This window comes from Sphaeramia orbicularis, chromosome 5 (assembly GCF_902148855.1).
Source record: "Sphaeramia orbicularis chromosome 5, fSphaOr1.1, whole genome shotgun sequence".
Lineage (NCBI taxonomy): Eukaryota > Metazoa > Chordata > Actinopteri > Kurtiformes > Apogonidae > Sphaeramia > Sphaeramia orbicularis.
In genome coordinates this window covers 12,034,717-12,052,476 of record NC_043961.1, presented here as the reverse complement: position 1 = coordinate 12,052,476, position 17,760 = coordinate 12,034,717, and the positions used below count along the sequence as shown (strand labels likewise).

At 37.3% G+C, this 17,760-nt stretch overlaps 1 protein-coding gene across 2 annotated transcripts; it reads left to right on the top strand.

Moving 5' to 3' along the window:
• The first annotated feature begins 103 nt into the window (after nucleotides 1–103).
• Nucleotides 104–16,294, top strand: trnt1 (tRNA nucleotidyl transferase, CCA-adding, 1). Of its 2 annotated transcripts, XM_030135038.1 has the most exons (8): nucleotides 104–211; nucleotides 387–516; nucleotides 2,369–2,562; nucleotides 4,283–4,421; nucleotides 6,255–6,381; nucleotides 6,868–7,061; nucleotides 10,724–10,977; nucleotides 14,388–16,294. In XM_030135038.1, exons 2-8 carry the CDS (start codon nucleotides 387–389, stop codon nucleotides 14,628–14,630), a joined length of 1,281 nt encoding a protein of 426 aa, XP_029990898.1. In that variant the 5' UTR covers nucleotides 104–211; the 3' UTR covers nucleotides 14,631–16,294. The 2 variants fall into 2 exon arrangements, with proteins under 2 accessions (XP_029990898.1, XP_029990896.1); XM_030135036.1 differs by having other exon boundaries at nucleotides 120–516.
• The last annotated feature ends 1,466 nt before the right edge of the window (nucleotides 16,295–17,760 follow it).

Below are 17,760 nucleotides of genomic sequence, written 5' to 3'. Positions count from 1 at the left end.
AAAAGTTTTAAGTCTGACACAACGCAGAAGAAGTAACGGGTATACTATCTTTACTTTCCTGTCAATGTCAGTCCCGTTCCCTCACGCTATTCGCTACAAGGCATCACGTGTCACCTACACACTTCCTGCCACTCTCTAACGTTGACAAGTGAAGGATATAATGAAGTGAAACTCCTTTGTATGCGTAGAAATCCTTCCTTTACACCTGTAGGTCAGTTGTTCTCGTTGTATTTGTTACGCACACATTTATATTTCGGCATTGTTCGTGTGCTGAGTATATGTGCGCAGTGTGACAGGTCCACGCGGACCCAGTGTGCCTCGTAGACATGACTACGGTGATGTTTAGCTAGGCTAGTTAGCTCCATAAACACCTCTGTTGTTCACAGATGTGGAGCAGACTGCTGAGTCCTGGTCTGTTTAGTAGGACAGGGTTCTGTGTGAGGAGTCTTTACACTATGCAGCTGAAAACCACTGAGTTCCAGAGTCTGTTCACGGACGGGCTGAATGGACTAGCAGGTGAGACACACGAACACAACTGTATGAACCGACTTGGAAATGACAGTTAAAGTGTAAACAAACCTGTAGTGGGACAATAAAATACACTTACGTCTGTAGTTTTATATGTTGACAGGCTGGACATATCGATAAAAGTAACGCAGACATATTTAGAGAATATAAACAGTCATTGTTACGGAATTTGTCCACCAGAGAGCGCCATCAGGTTTATTTTACTGTTATTCTACTAGTTTACTGTGACATCTTATCCATTTGACAAGTGGTCAAGTTTTTTTTTCTCCACTTTATTAATCACAATCTGGCAATACATTCAAAAGATTTCCATAGTGGCTAAAATTTGCTTAGAGGTCTTATTTATGTCTTTGTGCATAAGAAATCAATATAAGTGAATCCCCAAAGGGACTTTGTGTTGGTAAATGCAAGTTATGCAAATTTACAGGATTTCAGTTCTGTTGCAACATGTTGATGGTCATTTGAACTATGTTTTCAGGTCAAAAATGTCCAATTTCATCACAATTAATACTATATTTTCATGTCATAAATGGCCAAGTTATATTTGAACTGAATTTACCTGAAAAACAAACATTCTATTCTTTTAGATTCCCCAGTTTTTCTTACAAGATTATATACTACATATCACATGTTTTATTTTTACATTTTGCAATATGGAGTATCGTGCTGATCCATCCTGCTTATGTTACGCCAATACATACATTAAGAATGTCACACGTCACTTTTTAAATCAACAGTTTTCTAATAATAAGCATTTTTATAAAGAAATAACAATCCTTTATTGTTATTTACTCTTTAGTATGATGATAAACTATACAATAAATAATTCTGATACTAGTTTTTGCACAGGAATCATTTCTGGAAGCGGTGACATGGCTGCCGAGCATCAGTATGATGGGATCCGTAACAACCATGTCACATCCGTCCACTGCCACATTTTGTGTTTTTGTTCAGCTGTTATTGTTTTAGATCCACAATACTAACATGAGTAAGAGGATAACTAGCAATAGTAAGTATATGAGTTTATTACTAATAAAGTACTGGTACTGACCAGATCATCATGGGTAATGTCACTGTCCACTGCCACGTCCGTCCACCAGCAAAAGTTTTCACATACACGTGCTATTCAAAATCCAATATTTCTGAAAATATAGCTTCCACTGTCAAATAATATCAGTAGTCTGTGCAAAAATGTATTAGCATTATTTCAACAGTTCTTTGCATTTCCTACAACTTTTTTTTTTGACAAAAATGGCCACTCATTTGACCCCCTAAGTAAATTGTAGCCGATCATAGCCGAACATTAACAACATATTTGTATAGTACAATATTTGTTCAGAACTGATATTATTCTGATAGGACATACCTGACAGATGGATTGACTATCTCACCAAAGCAGAAGGACTTAGTAACAGATTTAACTTGTGAGCATTTAACAAGAATAGGTCTATTTTGTACAGAAAAAGCTTTATATCCTAGATTTCAACCCAACAAAATTAGTGCAAAAACAAAAGCGGTGTGTTAATATTTTTGTCAATATGGGTACATGAGGGTGACATAAGGGTAGAGTGGTGCAATGTGGAACTTCACCACTAGATATCACTAAACATCACATACTGAACATATTGAATGCAGGACTTCTACTCAAGCAGTGTTTCTGCACAGATGTTTCTCCATTTCCTCATATTAAAGATGAGAATATCCGCTTATGTAATATGTCATATCTTTTTCAGGTTTAATGCAAATCCAAATCACTGTAACTGAATTTCTAGAGGGATCTATTCATTTAGAACCACCTCTGCATCGTCCACTTATTGTACTGTGTGTTTGGTCTTTCTAGAGGTCTTCGAGAAGCACCAACATGAGCTGAGGATCGCCGGAGGTGCTGTCCGTGACCTGTTGTCTGGGAAACGGCCTGAGGATGTGGACTTTGCGACCACTGCCACTCCGGATGAGATGAAGCACATGTTCCAAACTGCAGGCATCAGGATGATCAACAAAAAAGGGGAGGAACACGGAACCATTACAGCCAGAGTAAGAAACCCATCTGAGTGGAAGCAGCTGCTTTTGCATAAAGGTTATTTGATATAAAATATTTATTCATTGAATTTACCGGAAATGTGGTGTATTATGATATCTAGTGTTACCTGGATATTAATCCATGAAGACTCAGTGATATTTTTTGTCAGTTCCCAAATGAATTTTTCTCTATATTTAACTTTTCTTATATGATTTATCATCGTTTATTGCAATATTATCCTCTTTATTCAAGATTTTCCAGTGTAAATCATGTATTTTCTTTTATATTTAATTTACAGATCATGTAGATGTTCATAAAAAACTCATTAAAAAATGAAGTCAAAGGTTATTATATCAAAACAGAGAAAACTAACAAATATGTGACTTTTTCAGAAAATATATCATTAACTGAACATAAACAAAGTGTCTCCATTCACTTTCATGTATCAAATTACGTGTTTTTTACTGGTGAATGAATGTTGTAGAAGATGACGATGTTTCTACGTTCACTACGGAGCCTCTAAACGTCCAAGTGGGTCATATCTGATGACCATGAACAGATGACAAACTGTATTTTACACCCATTATTTATTTATTTTTTTCATTGTTTTTATTGCAGTTTTTTGTTTCCCATTCAACAAAACAGTGTCTTCTAAAGACTAGACACAAAACAAAACATCCACGACAGCTCTTACATGAGAAATAAAACACAAAAGCATAGCTTGATACAGTAGGTGGTAGGTCAGATGTACATTGTATGGGAGTCATATTTATAAATATAATTTAAGTGCACAACAGTCCTTTTAAAATGGTAGATGAGCGGTCCGGTCCAATATAGTCCAAAAATGGGCGCCATACTCTGTAGAACTGATCTGCACTGTTATGTATGATGTTGGTCATATATTCTAGGGGGATCAGTTCCAAAATTATTTTACGCCAACCACAGATAGAAGGAATCTTGTCGCTGACCCACTGCAAGAGAATATTTTTCCTTGCTGCAAATGTTAGAACATTATACAGTCTTTTGCCAACTGTTGTTTTCACATATTTACTTGGAAGATCCAGGATCAAGGACATGGGGTCCATTTCTATATCAGTATGGAAAAACTGTCTCCATTTCACATAGAGTTTCAGCCCAATATTTTTGCAGTTTACGACAAGATTTACACCCATTATTAACACGTATAGGTAGGATTAGTGAATCAACAGGTATTAAACATTTTACATTAGTGGATCATTTTGGTCACCAGTAGCTGTTTGGGTCTTTATGGGTGAAATTGCATATATGGGGAAATGAAATTGTGGTTATTTTATGTGACACTGAGATACAAATGCACAGATAAGCAGTAATTGTGAGATCACAGGTGTTGAAATATGTCGTTTTACCGTCCAGTAGCTCTTCCTTGTGTTCTATTTAATTACATCAATGACTGGTTTTGTTCTTCTTTTCTGATGGATTTTGGGATAAGATTCCACAAATAAGCACCCTGCTAAGAGCGGTGCTTAAATGGCATAATCGCATGAGCAGAAGTCAGAGGCTGGAACATTCGGCCTGACGACACCAGCTGTTATTTAAAAGCAGATGGTCGGAGTTCATCAAATGCACACTTCATTGTATGTGCGACGGTTGAAGTACTGCACTTACCCTGAAAGAGAGAGTGAGTGTGGGTAGAGGGACCCTTGTCAACGGCAGCATTCGCCTGATTTTGAGTGGGTTGTTTGTCATGTTTCACAGCTACACGATGAGAACTTTGAGGTGACCACGCTGCGAGTAGATGTTCAGACAGATGGACGCCACGCTGAGGTGGAATTCACCACCGACTGGCAGAAAGATGCAGAGCGCAGAGACCTCACCATCAATTCCATGTTTTTAGGTACCAGTGTCACTGAATTTTAACCTGTGGTGGGGAACACTCATAAGCTTTTTGTTTTTTAAGCATTTCATTGTTATACCATGTTCAGGGTTCCTATAGTCATGGAGAAGCTTATCTCATTTCCAAGCCTGAACAAGTGGTTCCAGGCACAACAAACCCCGCCCCTCGCACTTATTGTTGCTTAGTTTGGCATCGATCCAGCTGATGTCATTATGTCTATGCATGTGCTGATGACAGCATATCAATTGCCTCTATATGTGTGCCAAGTTTGAAGTAAATAGAAACAAAATTGATGTTTTCATGGACATTTGAAATTTCACCCATTGTAAGTAAATTGGGGGGGGTTAAAAATTCATAAAAAATTTAAAGTTTGACCAACTTTTCCCAAAATGTAATGCCATCTATTTTGGGTCACTGGCAATCTACAAATCCAATTTGGTATGACTTCAATGAATAGTTTTGCTGCTTCAGACATTTGAAATTTCGGCCATTATGCTTAAAAGGGGGGGGGGGGGTGGGTGTTCATAAAAACTGTTAACTTGGACCAACTTTTCCAAGTTTGAAGTAAAGTTTGAAGTAAATTGAAACAAAATTGATGTTTTTATAGACTTTTGAAATTTTGTCCATTTTAAGTAAATGGGAGAAGAAAAAAAGATTTTAAAAATTCATAAAAAATTTGAACTTCCACCTACTTTTCCCAAAATGTAATCACATCTATTCTGGGTCTCTTGCAATCTATAAACCAAATTTGGTATGAATTTAACCAATAGTTTTGCTGCTAGAGTGTTAACAAACAAACTAATAAACAAACTCAACCAGAAACAGTACCCCTTGCCTCACCTTCAGGGGGCGGGGTAAAAATTATGAAATCGAGTAACATTTGTATCATTTTTTGGAAACGTTATGTAACTTCTAGAGATGTAAACTTTTCATTTTATGGCTGAATCCATCATTTTGAGGCTGACATAGATCATAGATTTTTCCCCTCCTATTATTCTAATGTGAACATCCACATTTTACAATTAATATTTTGCAGAATTTCTTCACAAGGGAATCCATGAAATTTACTTATCAGATTTAGACACAAGGCCTATGCACAGGAGTAGTATTATCTGTAGATCCAATGTGATACGGAAAATTAATCCTGACTTCATTGAACACCAGCAATGGGGTTAACTGAAAAATCAGAGGGTTCGTTACTGTTCACTGACATACAGCGCTGTGTAAAAGTCCTAGGTCAACATTCTGTTTGTTGTTTTAGTAACTTTCTAATGTCCACACATATGCATTTGTCTCTGTATTAAGATCCAGTCTGGATAGTATGAACAGCAGGAAGAACATGAGTTTCATTGAACTGCTTTTACAAAACCAAAGTGGTTTATTATAGTGGTTCATTTAGTGTGACCTCCCTTTGTATTTAACATGTCTTAAACCCTTTTGTTCACACAATATGAGATTTATGGCCTGAATTTTCTGATGTTTTACACCAGGTTTCATTCATCAACACATGTCAGATGTTTCTAATTGTTTGTGCTTCTTCTTCTCATGGGGTCACACTAAATGTTGACTTTATCATTTATAACACATCTACTTAATTTTTTTTTTCTGTCTTTTAAGGCTGTGCACGTTTTTCCTGTATTTTCTTATTGTATCTAAAGCAAAGAGAGTAAGAAATAAATAAATATATATGATCATTTCAGCCTTGAAAACCACAAAGCTAATGGTGGAATAAGCCTTTTACACAGTACTGCCCATCTCACTAACATTAACTCATCATGTAAGGTGTGTGTGAACTCAGTACGTTTTCTTAACGTGTGTTTTTCCTCTTCACAGGTCTTGATGGAACCTTGTACGATTATTTCAAAGGATACGAAGACCTGAAGAACCGTAAAGTACGATTTGTTGGCAGCGCTGAGCAGAGGATCCAAGAGGACTATCTGAGAATATTGAGATATTTCAGGTGAGTTGTGTCGTCTGTTTTTAACCTGCAGGTAACAGTTTTACAGAGGGAATAAAGGGAAAGTCCTAATTTACCTGAAGTGGAGGTACTGGGCCTCCCTCCCTCTGGGAGGCGCTGTCTCGCTCCCAGCAGGAAAGCTAACTGATATGCCAATTCTTTTAGTCCTTCTGCCATCAGGCCTTTAAATGCCAGTGACAGTGCATAATGTAGGGTGTACACTGTTCATTTACATGTGTTGTTTTTTACGTTTTAAAATCAATTTTGTCTATTTATTGCTACTGTTGTACTTTGTCACTGCTGCACTTTATGGCTGGACCCTTCAGCTGTCCTGTTGATTGACAGATCTGTGTGTGTTGTGGAATGTGTTTATTGTCTAATGTCCTGATCTTTGCTGCGACCCATGTCTGCAAACTGAATTGCCCCTTGGGGATAAATAAAGTGATCTGAATCTGAATCATTGACCTGAACCCTGGTCTTTCATCACAGGTTCTACGGCCGGGTGGCTCCGGAGCCTGACGACCATGAACCGGAGACACTGGCCGCCATCAGAGAAAACGGCCATGGACTGGCGGGCATAGCAGGGGAACGGATCTGGATGGAGTTAAAGAAGATGGTGGTTGGTAATCACGGCGGTCATCTGCTGGAGCTGATCTACAAACTGGGACTGGCCCAGTACATCGGTGAGACCTTCTGTACCACAGCAAATTCACACAACAAACGCACAAGCAAACTTAGACTGCAAAGAGTTATGGACTTCTTCACAACTTAAGGGCACTTTAGGCCAAAAAACAGCCTGCAGCACAGAATCTAGTTTTTTTCTTTTTACCCCAAACTTGGTTTTTTTGGCATGTACAGGTTAAATTTAAAGTATCTGGAAGGTGAAAAACAACAGAAAACAGTTTTTCGTTTTGGTTATCAGAAGGTCTGGAAGACTTAGGTGCCCAATTGTGGAGTCTGGAGGTCCCTTGGCAGAAAAAAAGTTATAAAAAAAAAAAAAAAAAAAAAAAAAATATATATATATATATATATATATATATAATTTTGCATAATTTTGGACCATTTTTATTTTTCTACATGTGAAAAAAGTTTGGAAAAGCATCTCAAACAACTAGAAAATGTCAGTTCAGTTAGTTTTAATGCTCTAAACATTGATACTTGACTGAATGTGATGTTCAGCAAGTGGTGAAAATCTCGATCTAAACCACACTTGGAGGATTAAAATGTGTCTCCATTGATGAAAATTATTTGATTTCAACATCCAGAATGAAACATTTGCAGAAACCAGTGTGTTATTTGCCAAACTCACATTGCAGTCCATGATGATGATAATGTCAAATCCATGGTGAGGGTTGAAACGGATCAGTATCCAACAGAGCACTGTGGAGGACAGCAGTGGACACTAATTAATTCAATGTATTGCACAGTCTAGTTTAGAATCAAGGCTTTCTTCTCAGTAAAACTAAAGATTTTTTGAAATTAAACTTAAACTACATGCGCATTTTGAAAATAAAATAAGCTGAAAACCAAACTGAAAAGACTAAACAGATAATACCAAGAACTGAATGAATGAACTGAATGAAATGCACGTATTGGAACATCCGCTTGTTTTGGTCATGACTGGAGTGGTTTATGAATCACTCAGAGTGCACATGTGGATCAGAGTGGAGTCCTGAAGTGGTTTCTAAAAGGAGATGAAGCAGGTTCAGTGACAATGTGCTCTGAACTCAGAGACCCCTGATCATTTAAGTCCTCAAAGACTACATCATCCTCTAAGGACCACTTCAATTTGAACCCGAGACATGATTCCAGGTAAAGGTTCTGCTGTGAATTGTCGTCTGTTTCAGTGTCATAAAAGCTGCTGTAAGTATGTGCTTGTGTTCCTTTTCTTCAGTGGTTTTCCTTTACTGTGTGTTTTAGGGTTAAAGCAGGGTGGAATAACAGAAAAAGACAAAGAGAGGAATGGAAGTTTGACAGGTTTTTACTAAATGAGGCACTTGGAATGTACATCAATGAGAGATATAAGCTGTTTTTTTTTATTAACTTTCTTTATTCAAAGTAATTTCACAGGCATGACAGTGTAATGTAATAGAGAGGACTTCCATTCTTTCATTGTTCTTTTTATCCCTCCCACAATCCCACCCTACCCAGAAGAAGACAATCCTAGATGTAAATCCAATATTAACATGTAATCAGTACAGAATACATACAACAATTGTCTAATTAACAAAACAAAACAAAAAAGTAGCTAAAATAAAACAAGCAGACAAACAAAAAAAAAATAAGGGGGGGAGGTGACTTTAAGGAGCCATTTAAGGAAAATCTAAGCTTTTCAAGTCTAAAGGACAGTCATCCTATATCTTCATTAGAGTTATTGGATGTTGAACATGAACTGTGAACTAGAACACACTGAACAACAAGTATTTGAATTTTGGTCCAGTAGTTTTTGTTTTGGGGCTCTTTTTTTTTCTAAATCGGTTGCTTTTTGGCACCTGGTTGAACTCCAAAAAGCAGTTACACAGTCAAAATTCAGTAAAAACACAGTAAATAAATAAAGGAAAATTACTGCAACACTGCAAAGAACAATAAAAACAAAATTTGATGAGAAAAACAGTGTAAAAAAAAAAAAAAGCCCACATGGTCTATTTCAGTGTTTCCCAACTACTGTGCCGTGATAAGTCAAAATGTACTGAGGAAAATGTGTGTTAACAAAGCAAAGGAAGTGGATCTAGTTTGATTACTAGTTTGTAAAAAGGGTGTGGGGGTCAATAAGTTATACATCTTCTCCTTTTCGAGCGCAGATAATTGTTTGTTTGTTTGTTTTTTGTAATTATCTTTTTATTATTGTTTTTTCAGTCAGCATCATCTTATCATTTTACATCATTTACATGACTTCTATGTATGTAAAGAAAAAAAATAAAACAAATAAACAAAAACACAAAACATACTCAAACAGGGGAGCATTGACAGAAATAGTAAAAATATACAAAGCAACCCAAAATATAGTTAAAGGGAAATAACACATATTTCAAGTTCCATTCTTTTCCCCTGTATAAGATGAACATTGAACATTTAAAGTGTAGCGCAAACCCAGGGTTTACATGGATCTAAATGCACATTACTCTGATCAAGTAAAATCCGCTCTTAATAGTCTTATAAAATCAACCCAGTTTTTCCAATACTTGGTGAATTTGTCTGAATCAAGTCTGACAGAGAAAGTCAACTTCTCCATCCTATAGATGTCATGTATAATGTCTATCCAGTCCTCCATTTTTGGTGTCATCCTTTTTTAGCCACTTCCTAGTGATAATTGTTTTTTGACCATGTTGTGATGATTCTTTGCTTTCTGATGATTCTATGTGCTCAAAATAAAAGTAAAAAAATAAATTAAATAAATAAAAATAAAATAAATCATCAGGTGTGCCGTGGAAGATTATCCAATTTCACTTGATTGGTACTCTAAGCGAGCAGTGTGATATAGATGCATACAACTGCACGCACCAAAGAAATAGTGAAAGTGAACCGGCCCTGATGCAGTGTGCTCTGTTGATAAAGTCCCCCTCACTAGTGATGCACCGATTACCTGTGAAACCTGTGAACCCCAGGTGTCGGGTTGGGGCAGGGGAGATATGCCCCCGATGAGGACCTCAATCCGTAAGCTGGGGGGTCCATCCAAGTGGTCTTTGACGCACCCCTCCCAGCTATCTTGTTCCAAAGGCCCTGCACCCCCAGTGCCCCCCCCAAACACACACACACACACACACACACACACACTGTATCTATGCAAGATGGGCTTTTCAAGCGTGACTGATATAAAACAAAAAAAGAGACACTCAGAGCTCTTGAGGAAGATTCGTGTGGGTTTTTCTTCATTTCCTGCTAGAATATCAGCTTTGTGTTCAACTAAACAGGCCCAGGTTTCACATTGAGGAAGTAAATTGAGACTAGATTTGCATTATATTTCAATATATATATACACTTTTTGTGACATTTTTCTTTGGTGGTGTGCCTTGTGATTTTTCTAATGTAAAATATGTGCCATGGCTCATAAAGGTTGGGAAACACTGGTCTATTTTATAGTGTTTATAGTGTGGTCTCAGTCACTGCTCCATGCTTTGCCCCCCATTCTACAGGCAGCAGGGGGTGCACTGAGCATGCTCCAATGTCTTTGGAAAGAATAAGGTGTATTCTATCAGCACATTTTGAAATTTTTCCCATTGAGCAAACGGTTGAATTTGTATGAATATTTGAAGTAAATCATACATTCAGAATGAGCACCACAGACACATCAGGGCTTAAAGGGTTAAAACATCTGGTCTTATTCTTTGCATGTCCTCATCCTCAGGTCTACCACCAGATGGCGACGTCGACGAGATGATGCGGGTGTGGCAGAACGCCAGCGAACATTCGCCCAAACCCATGACCATCCTGTCCGGTCTGCTCCACAGCAAGGAGGAGGTGGAGAAGATGGACCTGCGGCTGAAGGTCTCGAAGGAGGAGAAGACCCTGGCCCTGTTCCTGGTCAAATACAGACGGGAGCTCCAGAAGAACGCCGACGAGCCAGACAGCCTCAAACCATTCACCGACTTCATCATCGACGTGAGTTTCAGCCTGAGAATCTTTGTGCAGAAACAAACAGTTATTTGTGTTGAAGCAGAGACGGCATTAAATTACTCCTGAAAGATGTGAACGACCTCCAGGCTTTAAGTATTAACTGTTATACAACTTATTCCTGTTCCTCTGGACTTGTTTTTGTGTTTGATGCTTTACTAGATAATGATTCCTCTGATTAAAATTACCCAACGTAGCCTAAATAAAGCGTCATAAGACACAAGTCCAGACACAGCTGCTTTTATTTGACGTCCAGTTCCATATTGGACAACAGCCTGTTTCCGTTTGGTTATGAATGGTTTTCTCACAAATACCTAAAAATACACAAATGTCTTGGAACAAATTCTTCTTGTTGCTGTTTCAAAGGCTGTGGCGAGGACACCGTGAGATCAGTCAGAAAACAGTTACTGAATTGTAGAATTAGATCATCAAGTTTGTTTATAGCATTTATGTCAAGGTTGATTTGAGCTCTGTGTCATGACTCATCCTCTCACATAATGAAAACCTTACAGTTACATCAACAATAGTGATTCTCCCATTTGACTAACAGTTAATAATAAGTCCTACACTGCTCTTACAGCTGCTCATCTGATCTGTGGTTATTCACACAAAACAGGTATAAATCTGAGAAACTAACAGTAAGTTTACTTGTGGGTTATTTATTGATTACAATAATGTATAAGGGTGACTTGGGAGGGGCAGAGTAATATTTCAAGAGAAAAACTAAACATTTTGTTCGATCAAATCAGTAGGTTTACAGCAAAAAAATATATTACAGTATGGATGCTTCTATGAAACTGGTCCCTAAAACAGGACATGGGGGCTAAAAACTAGATGTAGAGTAATGTTATGAAGCAAGTTTGGAAGCACTTTGGGTCTGTTTTAAAAGTAAATACTTACTGAGATAAAAGAGAAACTATGTTTCAGATAAAACACATTTTTATATTATTTTTATACAGAAATCCGCATGTACCGGTTAAAAAGGACACAAAAATGATGTGCTACTATTTTTTCAAATATCTTTCGACTCTCTCACAGGCACATTTTGGGAATTGAACTAATTATGCAAAGCAGATTGTTTCACAAAAATGACAGCTGTTGGAAAATCCCCTGCGATTTATATGTGTTTAACTGGGCAGGTTCTGTGTGTAACACCAGTGGACACGATGGGTTACACATGAAACCTGGAATGAGACTGAGATTCATGAAAAACCCATGTCTGGACTAGAAAAACCACTAGGATCAACAAATTTAAGTGTCTTTATTTATAGTGATATATAAGACCATTTACGGACATGTTTTCAGATCAAATGCGCTGACACCTAGGTAGTTTTTCATGTCCAGATTTTGGTCCTATTTTTGGCCCCAATATTTAATAAAAAATTCACTAATTTTGGGATGGCTCAGAGCAAGAGTATAATTTTTTTTTTGCATTTATCTGAGATCATCATTAAGTACATCCTGGGGTGAAATAGGTCTAATTTCTCTTCTATTAATGGGTATAAAAAGTTACCAAAATGAACCCAGTTTCATAGAAGCACCCGTATAGACAGTGTTATTAATATCGAAGAATAAAGCAGCAAACTCCACAAAAACAGGAACATGTGTCCACTGTCTTTGCATCATAACCTGTTTTATTGTTTTATAATCAGCTGTTAAGGGAACATTGTGTTTAATGAGGTCACACTCACCTTGACCTTTAACCTTTGGCCACAAAACTGTATTGAGTTCATCTTTAAATGTACATCTTAAAACGTAAATGTTTGTGCCAAATTTTGCGACGTTTTGTCAAGTTGTTCCTGAACAGACACATCTTATAGTGATGCCATGTTTGGTAGAAACGCTGATAAAGGTCATCACTGTTGCTTGTCTAATTGTGGCGTGTTTAGGGCTGCAACGTGGAAGTGTAAAGGTTGCATCCAGTTGGTTATCATCTGTGTTGCTTTTCCGTTTCCATTTAATTTGTTTTGATTATATGAGGCAGAGTGCCATGGAAGAGGTTCAGTCTGAGAGAAACTGAGTCGACAAACAGCGGAACAATTTCAGAATAATGTTCCTCTGTGTAAAATTACAAAGGCTGAATATCTCATCATCTGCTGCTCAAAAAACAATCAAAGGATTCTGAGAATCTGGGCATAAAGGACAGGACTGAAAATCAATACTGAATGTCTGAACTTCAAGTCCGCAGACAGCACGTCATTATAACCAGACGTGATTGTGTAATGGAAATCACTGCATGGGCTCAAGAACATTACCTATCTGGTATCCAGGTGAGCATATTATGCACACCTTGCACTTCATGTTATAAAAGGTCATTTTATTTTTTACAGTTTGTATTAGGTTAGAATTCAAAAGTTATTCTTTTTTTTTTAACTCTTTTTATTAAAATTAGGTCAATGACAAAATAAAAAAAGTCATATACAGTATCCAATATAAAGGGCTCAAAAGTTGTTCATTTTTGCATGATTTTTAAAATTCTGATCCAGCCACCAAAATCAGCACAGTGTAAACTGGAAAATTACTACACAAGCACTGCTCACCGAAGTGAATAAAAAAAGGCACATTGATGCAGTTTAGCATTTAACATTTGACCTACCACGAAAAATAATAATGCATATTAATCAGTGTTACTGTTAGTCATTAAAATATGCCAGACAGAAAAAAATAAAAAAGCTAATCAAATATTTACGTAGTATATTGAGGATAAACTTTTTTTTTAATGCAAAAAACACCTAAAATGGTTTGTTTACATTACAAACATGGCATTTAAAGGTGTGAATAATGTGACAGTTATTGATTATTTGGTATTTGTTTGTGGTTCAAGTTGATGAAATACAAAAAAATGTACAAAAAGTTCAAAACATTTTGACATTACTACAGTGCTGCGCAGATTACGCACTTTTGGTGGTAAGGGTGTTTAGGAAGGGCCTCTATGGGCGAGATAACAGTGTTTGACATCCACAAATGCAGGATAAAGCTCTGTCATGTTAAGAAAAACACATATGTGAACATGTACACCCCAGTGTCCAGCATAACAACTCAACACAAAGCAAACAAATCAGATAACGATAAAATTTGCAGGCCTTTAATTTAAAACTATCATGACTATTCTTTTTTTTGTTATAATTTACTTTGTCAGAAAAAAATCTTCTCTTCTAAATATTTAATTTTTCACAAAATTTCACCAAAAAATAAGGCAAGGCAGGTTTATTTATATGGCACATTTCATGTACAAGACAATTCAAAGTGCTTTACATGAAACATTAAAAGTATTACAGCGACATGCAGGGGAAGTAATAAAAAGTATAGGCATGGGGAAAAAAATAAATAAATAAATTGGTATGAGGGACCCGTCCTGTGTCCACAGTATAAACCTGTGTGCTCCTGTGTCTTCCCAGAGTCGGGAACTGGACACCCAAAGTAAAGTGTTGGAGCTGCTGAAGTATCAGGGGGAGGAGAAGCTGCTGACAGCGCTCTCCGCATGGTCCATTCCTCGCTTCCCCGTCAGCGGCCATGACCTCCGCAGGATGGGCGTTACCAACGGGAAGGAGATAGGAGCCACATTACAGAAACTCCGCGACATCTGGAAGAAGAGCCACTATCAGATGGACAAAGACGAACTCCTCAGCTACGTCAAGTAACACACCCCTGAAGAGCAGAGGCGTCTTTGTCGGACACGTCGTCTTGGTTCTCAGAGGTATCAGTCAGGATGTAAGGAGACCTGCTTTACCACTGATGAATAAGACCTTACACTAACCCTGTTCATTTACAGGATGAGGAGGAAATATAAGGCTTGTGCTCTCAATATCACATTTTCCATCATCTCATAATATGTGGAACAGCTGATTTCACCTTATGTGTGTGTTATCATAGAGCTCTGCTCATTATGGGAATTCCTAAGAGAAGATACAGCATGATCTACTGATGTTCGGCCAATTTAGTCTAAATATTGTCCCATATTCTGTTTGAAGCAAGGACATGGAAATGCAAATGGATGGTCAGTTACAACAGGAAATATGTTCAAGCAAGAAGATGGTTATTTTCTGAAACAATATTGTAAAACTGAGTGTGAGTTTGACTGAAGTCATTATTTAGGTTTATTTTAAAGAAAGACAAGGACAAGTTATGTTAAAAGTCAAACATATAAAACAGAAGAAATTAAGAGTTTGTCTTATCACGGAAATGTTTATATTTACAAACTATCCTTTCATAAAAAATGTGAATAATCTGAAGAACTTGAAATTTCTGAAGAAAAATTATTTTATTTATTTATTTTAACAATTCTATGCCTCAGTTTATCATTTACACATGTGTATTAAAACTCACTGATCACAGTGGATCAACAAAGGCAAAAACATTTAGTAACAGGCAGAATATTGTTAAAATTGAAGTATTTTTCTGAAGAAATTTCAAGTTTATATATGTTCAGGTTAGTTTGCAAACGTAAACACAGCTGTCATTATTCAAGATTCAAGATCCTTTATTGTCAACATGTGACATGAAGAACGAAATTACAATACATAGGATAGACAAAAAAAAATTACACATTTAAAGTAGAAAACCAAGATAGGACAACAATAAAAGCAAAGAGCAGATGATAAATAAATGCAGATAATAAATAATGAACAATAATGGAGGAGGAGAAATGACTGAAATGTAAACATTAGACTGATTGAATATTGTGTTATAAGTTCATATGCTGTTATTTTACTGGTCTGGCCCACTTAAGATCCTCTTGGGGTTTATGTGGCGCCTGAACTAAAATAAGTTTAATATCTTCAGTGTATTTTTTTTGCACTTAGCTATTTTAACCCACAGGCCGCATTGAACCCTTTGGCCGGCCAGTTTTGGCCCATGGGCCATATGTTTGACACCCCTGTTCTAGATCTATTGTACATAGATCAGACATCCTTGAGTTTGCTTCTGTTTCAACACACATTCAGATGACGGTGTCTGTTTTTCACTGCCTTTATGTTCCATTAATTACCTGAAAAATGAATAAAAACGCCTCAATCAGAAAAGACTCGGATTAGAATGAGATCCATGTAAAACACTAGGTCTGATTGTTTCTCTCATGCAGGATTTATGTAACAATAAGTCACATGATACATTTCCAGGGGAGACAGAAAACATGGCGGCAAGAAAACAAAACTGCTCAATGGTTCAGATGACTGTTTTTTTTGTTGCAGACTTTGATAAAAGTGAAGGATTGTTGTGTTTAAATGGTCATTTGGTTCCTTGTAATGGGAATAAATGGGTCCATCTTGGTCATCTTAATAAAAATATGTAAAATAAAACAAAAAACTACCATTTCCTCTGTTCTTCTCTTCCAGCAGAACAGGCTGCATTCATCAGCACATGTGGAAAAACATTATATTCTGATTAAAGTCTGAAGTTGACCCCGTTCTGAGTCCAAGTCCATCTACTGCAGGAGTCTGAAAATAACTACGTCTTTCAGAGGCTGAGACGGAGGTGATGACGGGTCTGAATGGGAGTTGAGAGTAGTTCAGGGACATGGAGATGATGGAGAATCACCAGACACTCACCTTACCGAACCGTATGAGGGTTAGTTTGACACATTATCAGCTGAAAAGGGTCCACCTGAACCTCAATATACTTTAAGTGGGGGCTATATATTTTTTTGCGCTCATATAGTCGTCTCCTACAGGGAACTGAGGTGTCTTAATCCTAACAGAGTTCATGACAAAAGGAGCACCACCACAGCATGTATTTTTGTGTCACTGTGATGTTTTAAAGGAGTGATATTTTGCTTTTTACCTCTGTCAGGAGGTATTGTGATCACTTTGCTTTGTGTGTTTGTTTGTGTGTTTGTTTGTTAGCATCTTTATGGGAAAACTATTACAACCATCTTTATCAAACTGTACCCACAGATAGGCCTAGGCCCTGGGATGAACCCATTTAATTTTGGCCAAGTAGGCCAAAGTTCAAGGTCACAGCAAGGTCACAAAATCTCAAATTTTCCTATCTCTCATCACAGCAATTTTCAAAAATTCATAAAAAATTCAGAACGACTCCGATTAGCCTCCAGTTTGATCCACCTGTAGCTTATAACAATATCTTGTATCTGTCCACAGAGTCCACATCCACTGTGGAATGTGGACTCTGTGGACATTTCAATTTAACATTGAAAATCCCATTTACGCCACATTTTACATTATAACTCAACAAATATTGATTGGAATTTAATATAATTAGACACAGATGGCTGGTACCAAGCTTAAACTTTTTCTGCTGTATGGAACAACGTTGAAACTGTTAAATTTAAAAAGAAATAGTTGATCCACACATGCGCACCGTTCGGGGTGCTTGGTGGAGGTTTGCGTTCTCTGATCACTTGTTTTTAAACGGAATTCTGCATTTTCAAACATTTCCCTGTGGTCTACATAAACTGTAAATGCTTTGCTTGGGTCTGAATTCTTCATTAATTCAACTCCACAGGTCCATCTTCAACCCTATTTCTGAGTAATGACACCAGAAAGGTGGTTTTGAGCGCTGGCCCTTTAAATGCACATGAGCCACTTCACAGCCCGCCCCCTCCAGGTTGTTGGCTGTGCTGCTCTGTCTTGTTCAGCCACTTGTGTTCATTAATACAATCAAAAACTGAACACTTTAGGTAGTTGGCTTGAAGTTTGGACATATTTTCAGTATGGACTAAAACCGCTGCTGCTGACAAACAGTTATGTCTTACTCGGAGAGATGTTCATCGGAAGTCTTCACCTTAAATGTGCAAATGACGTAACTAGTTATAAA

What these genes read in the sequence shown, in the direction of transcription:
- trnt1 (XM_030135038.1), top strand. Translation starts at nt 387, where the DNA reads ATGTGGAGCAGACTGCTGAGTCCTGGTCTGTTTAGTAGGACAGGGTTC. An exon ending in CGGGCTGAATGGACTAGCAG is followed by an intron (nt 517 to 2,368) that starts GTGAGACACACG and finishes TGGTCTTTCTAG; the next exon opens with AGGTCTTCGAGAAGCACCAA. An exon ending in TCACCGACTTCATCATCGAC is followed by an intron (nt 10,978 to 14,387) that starts GTGAGTTTCAGC and finishes GTGTCTTCCCAG; the next exon opens with AGTCGGGAACTGGACACCCA.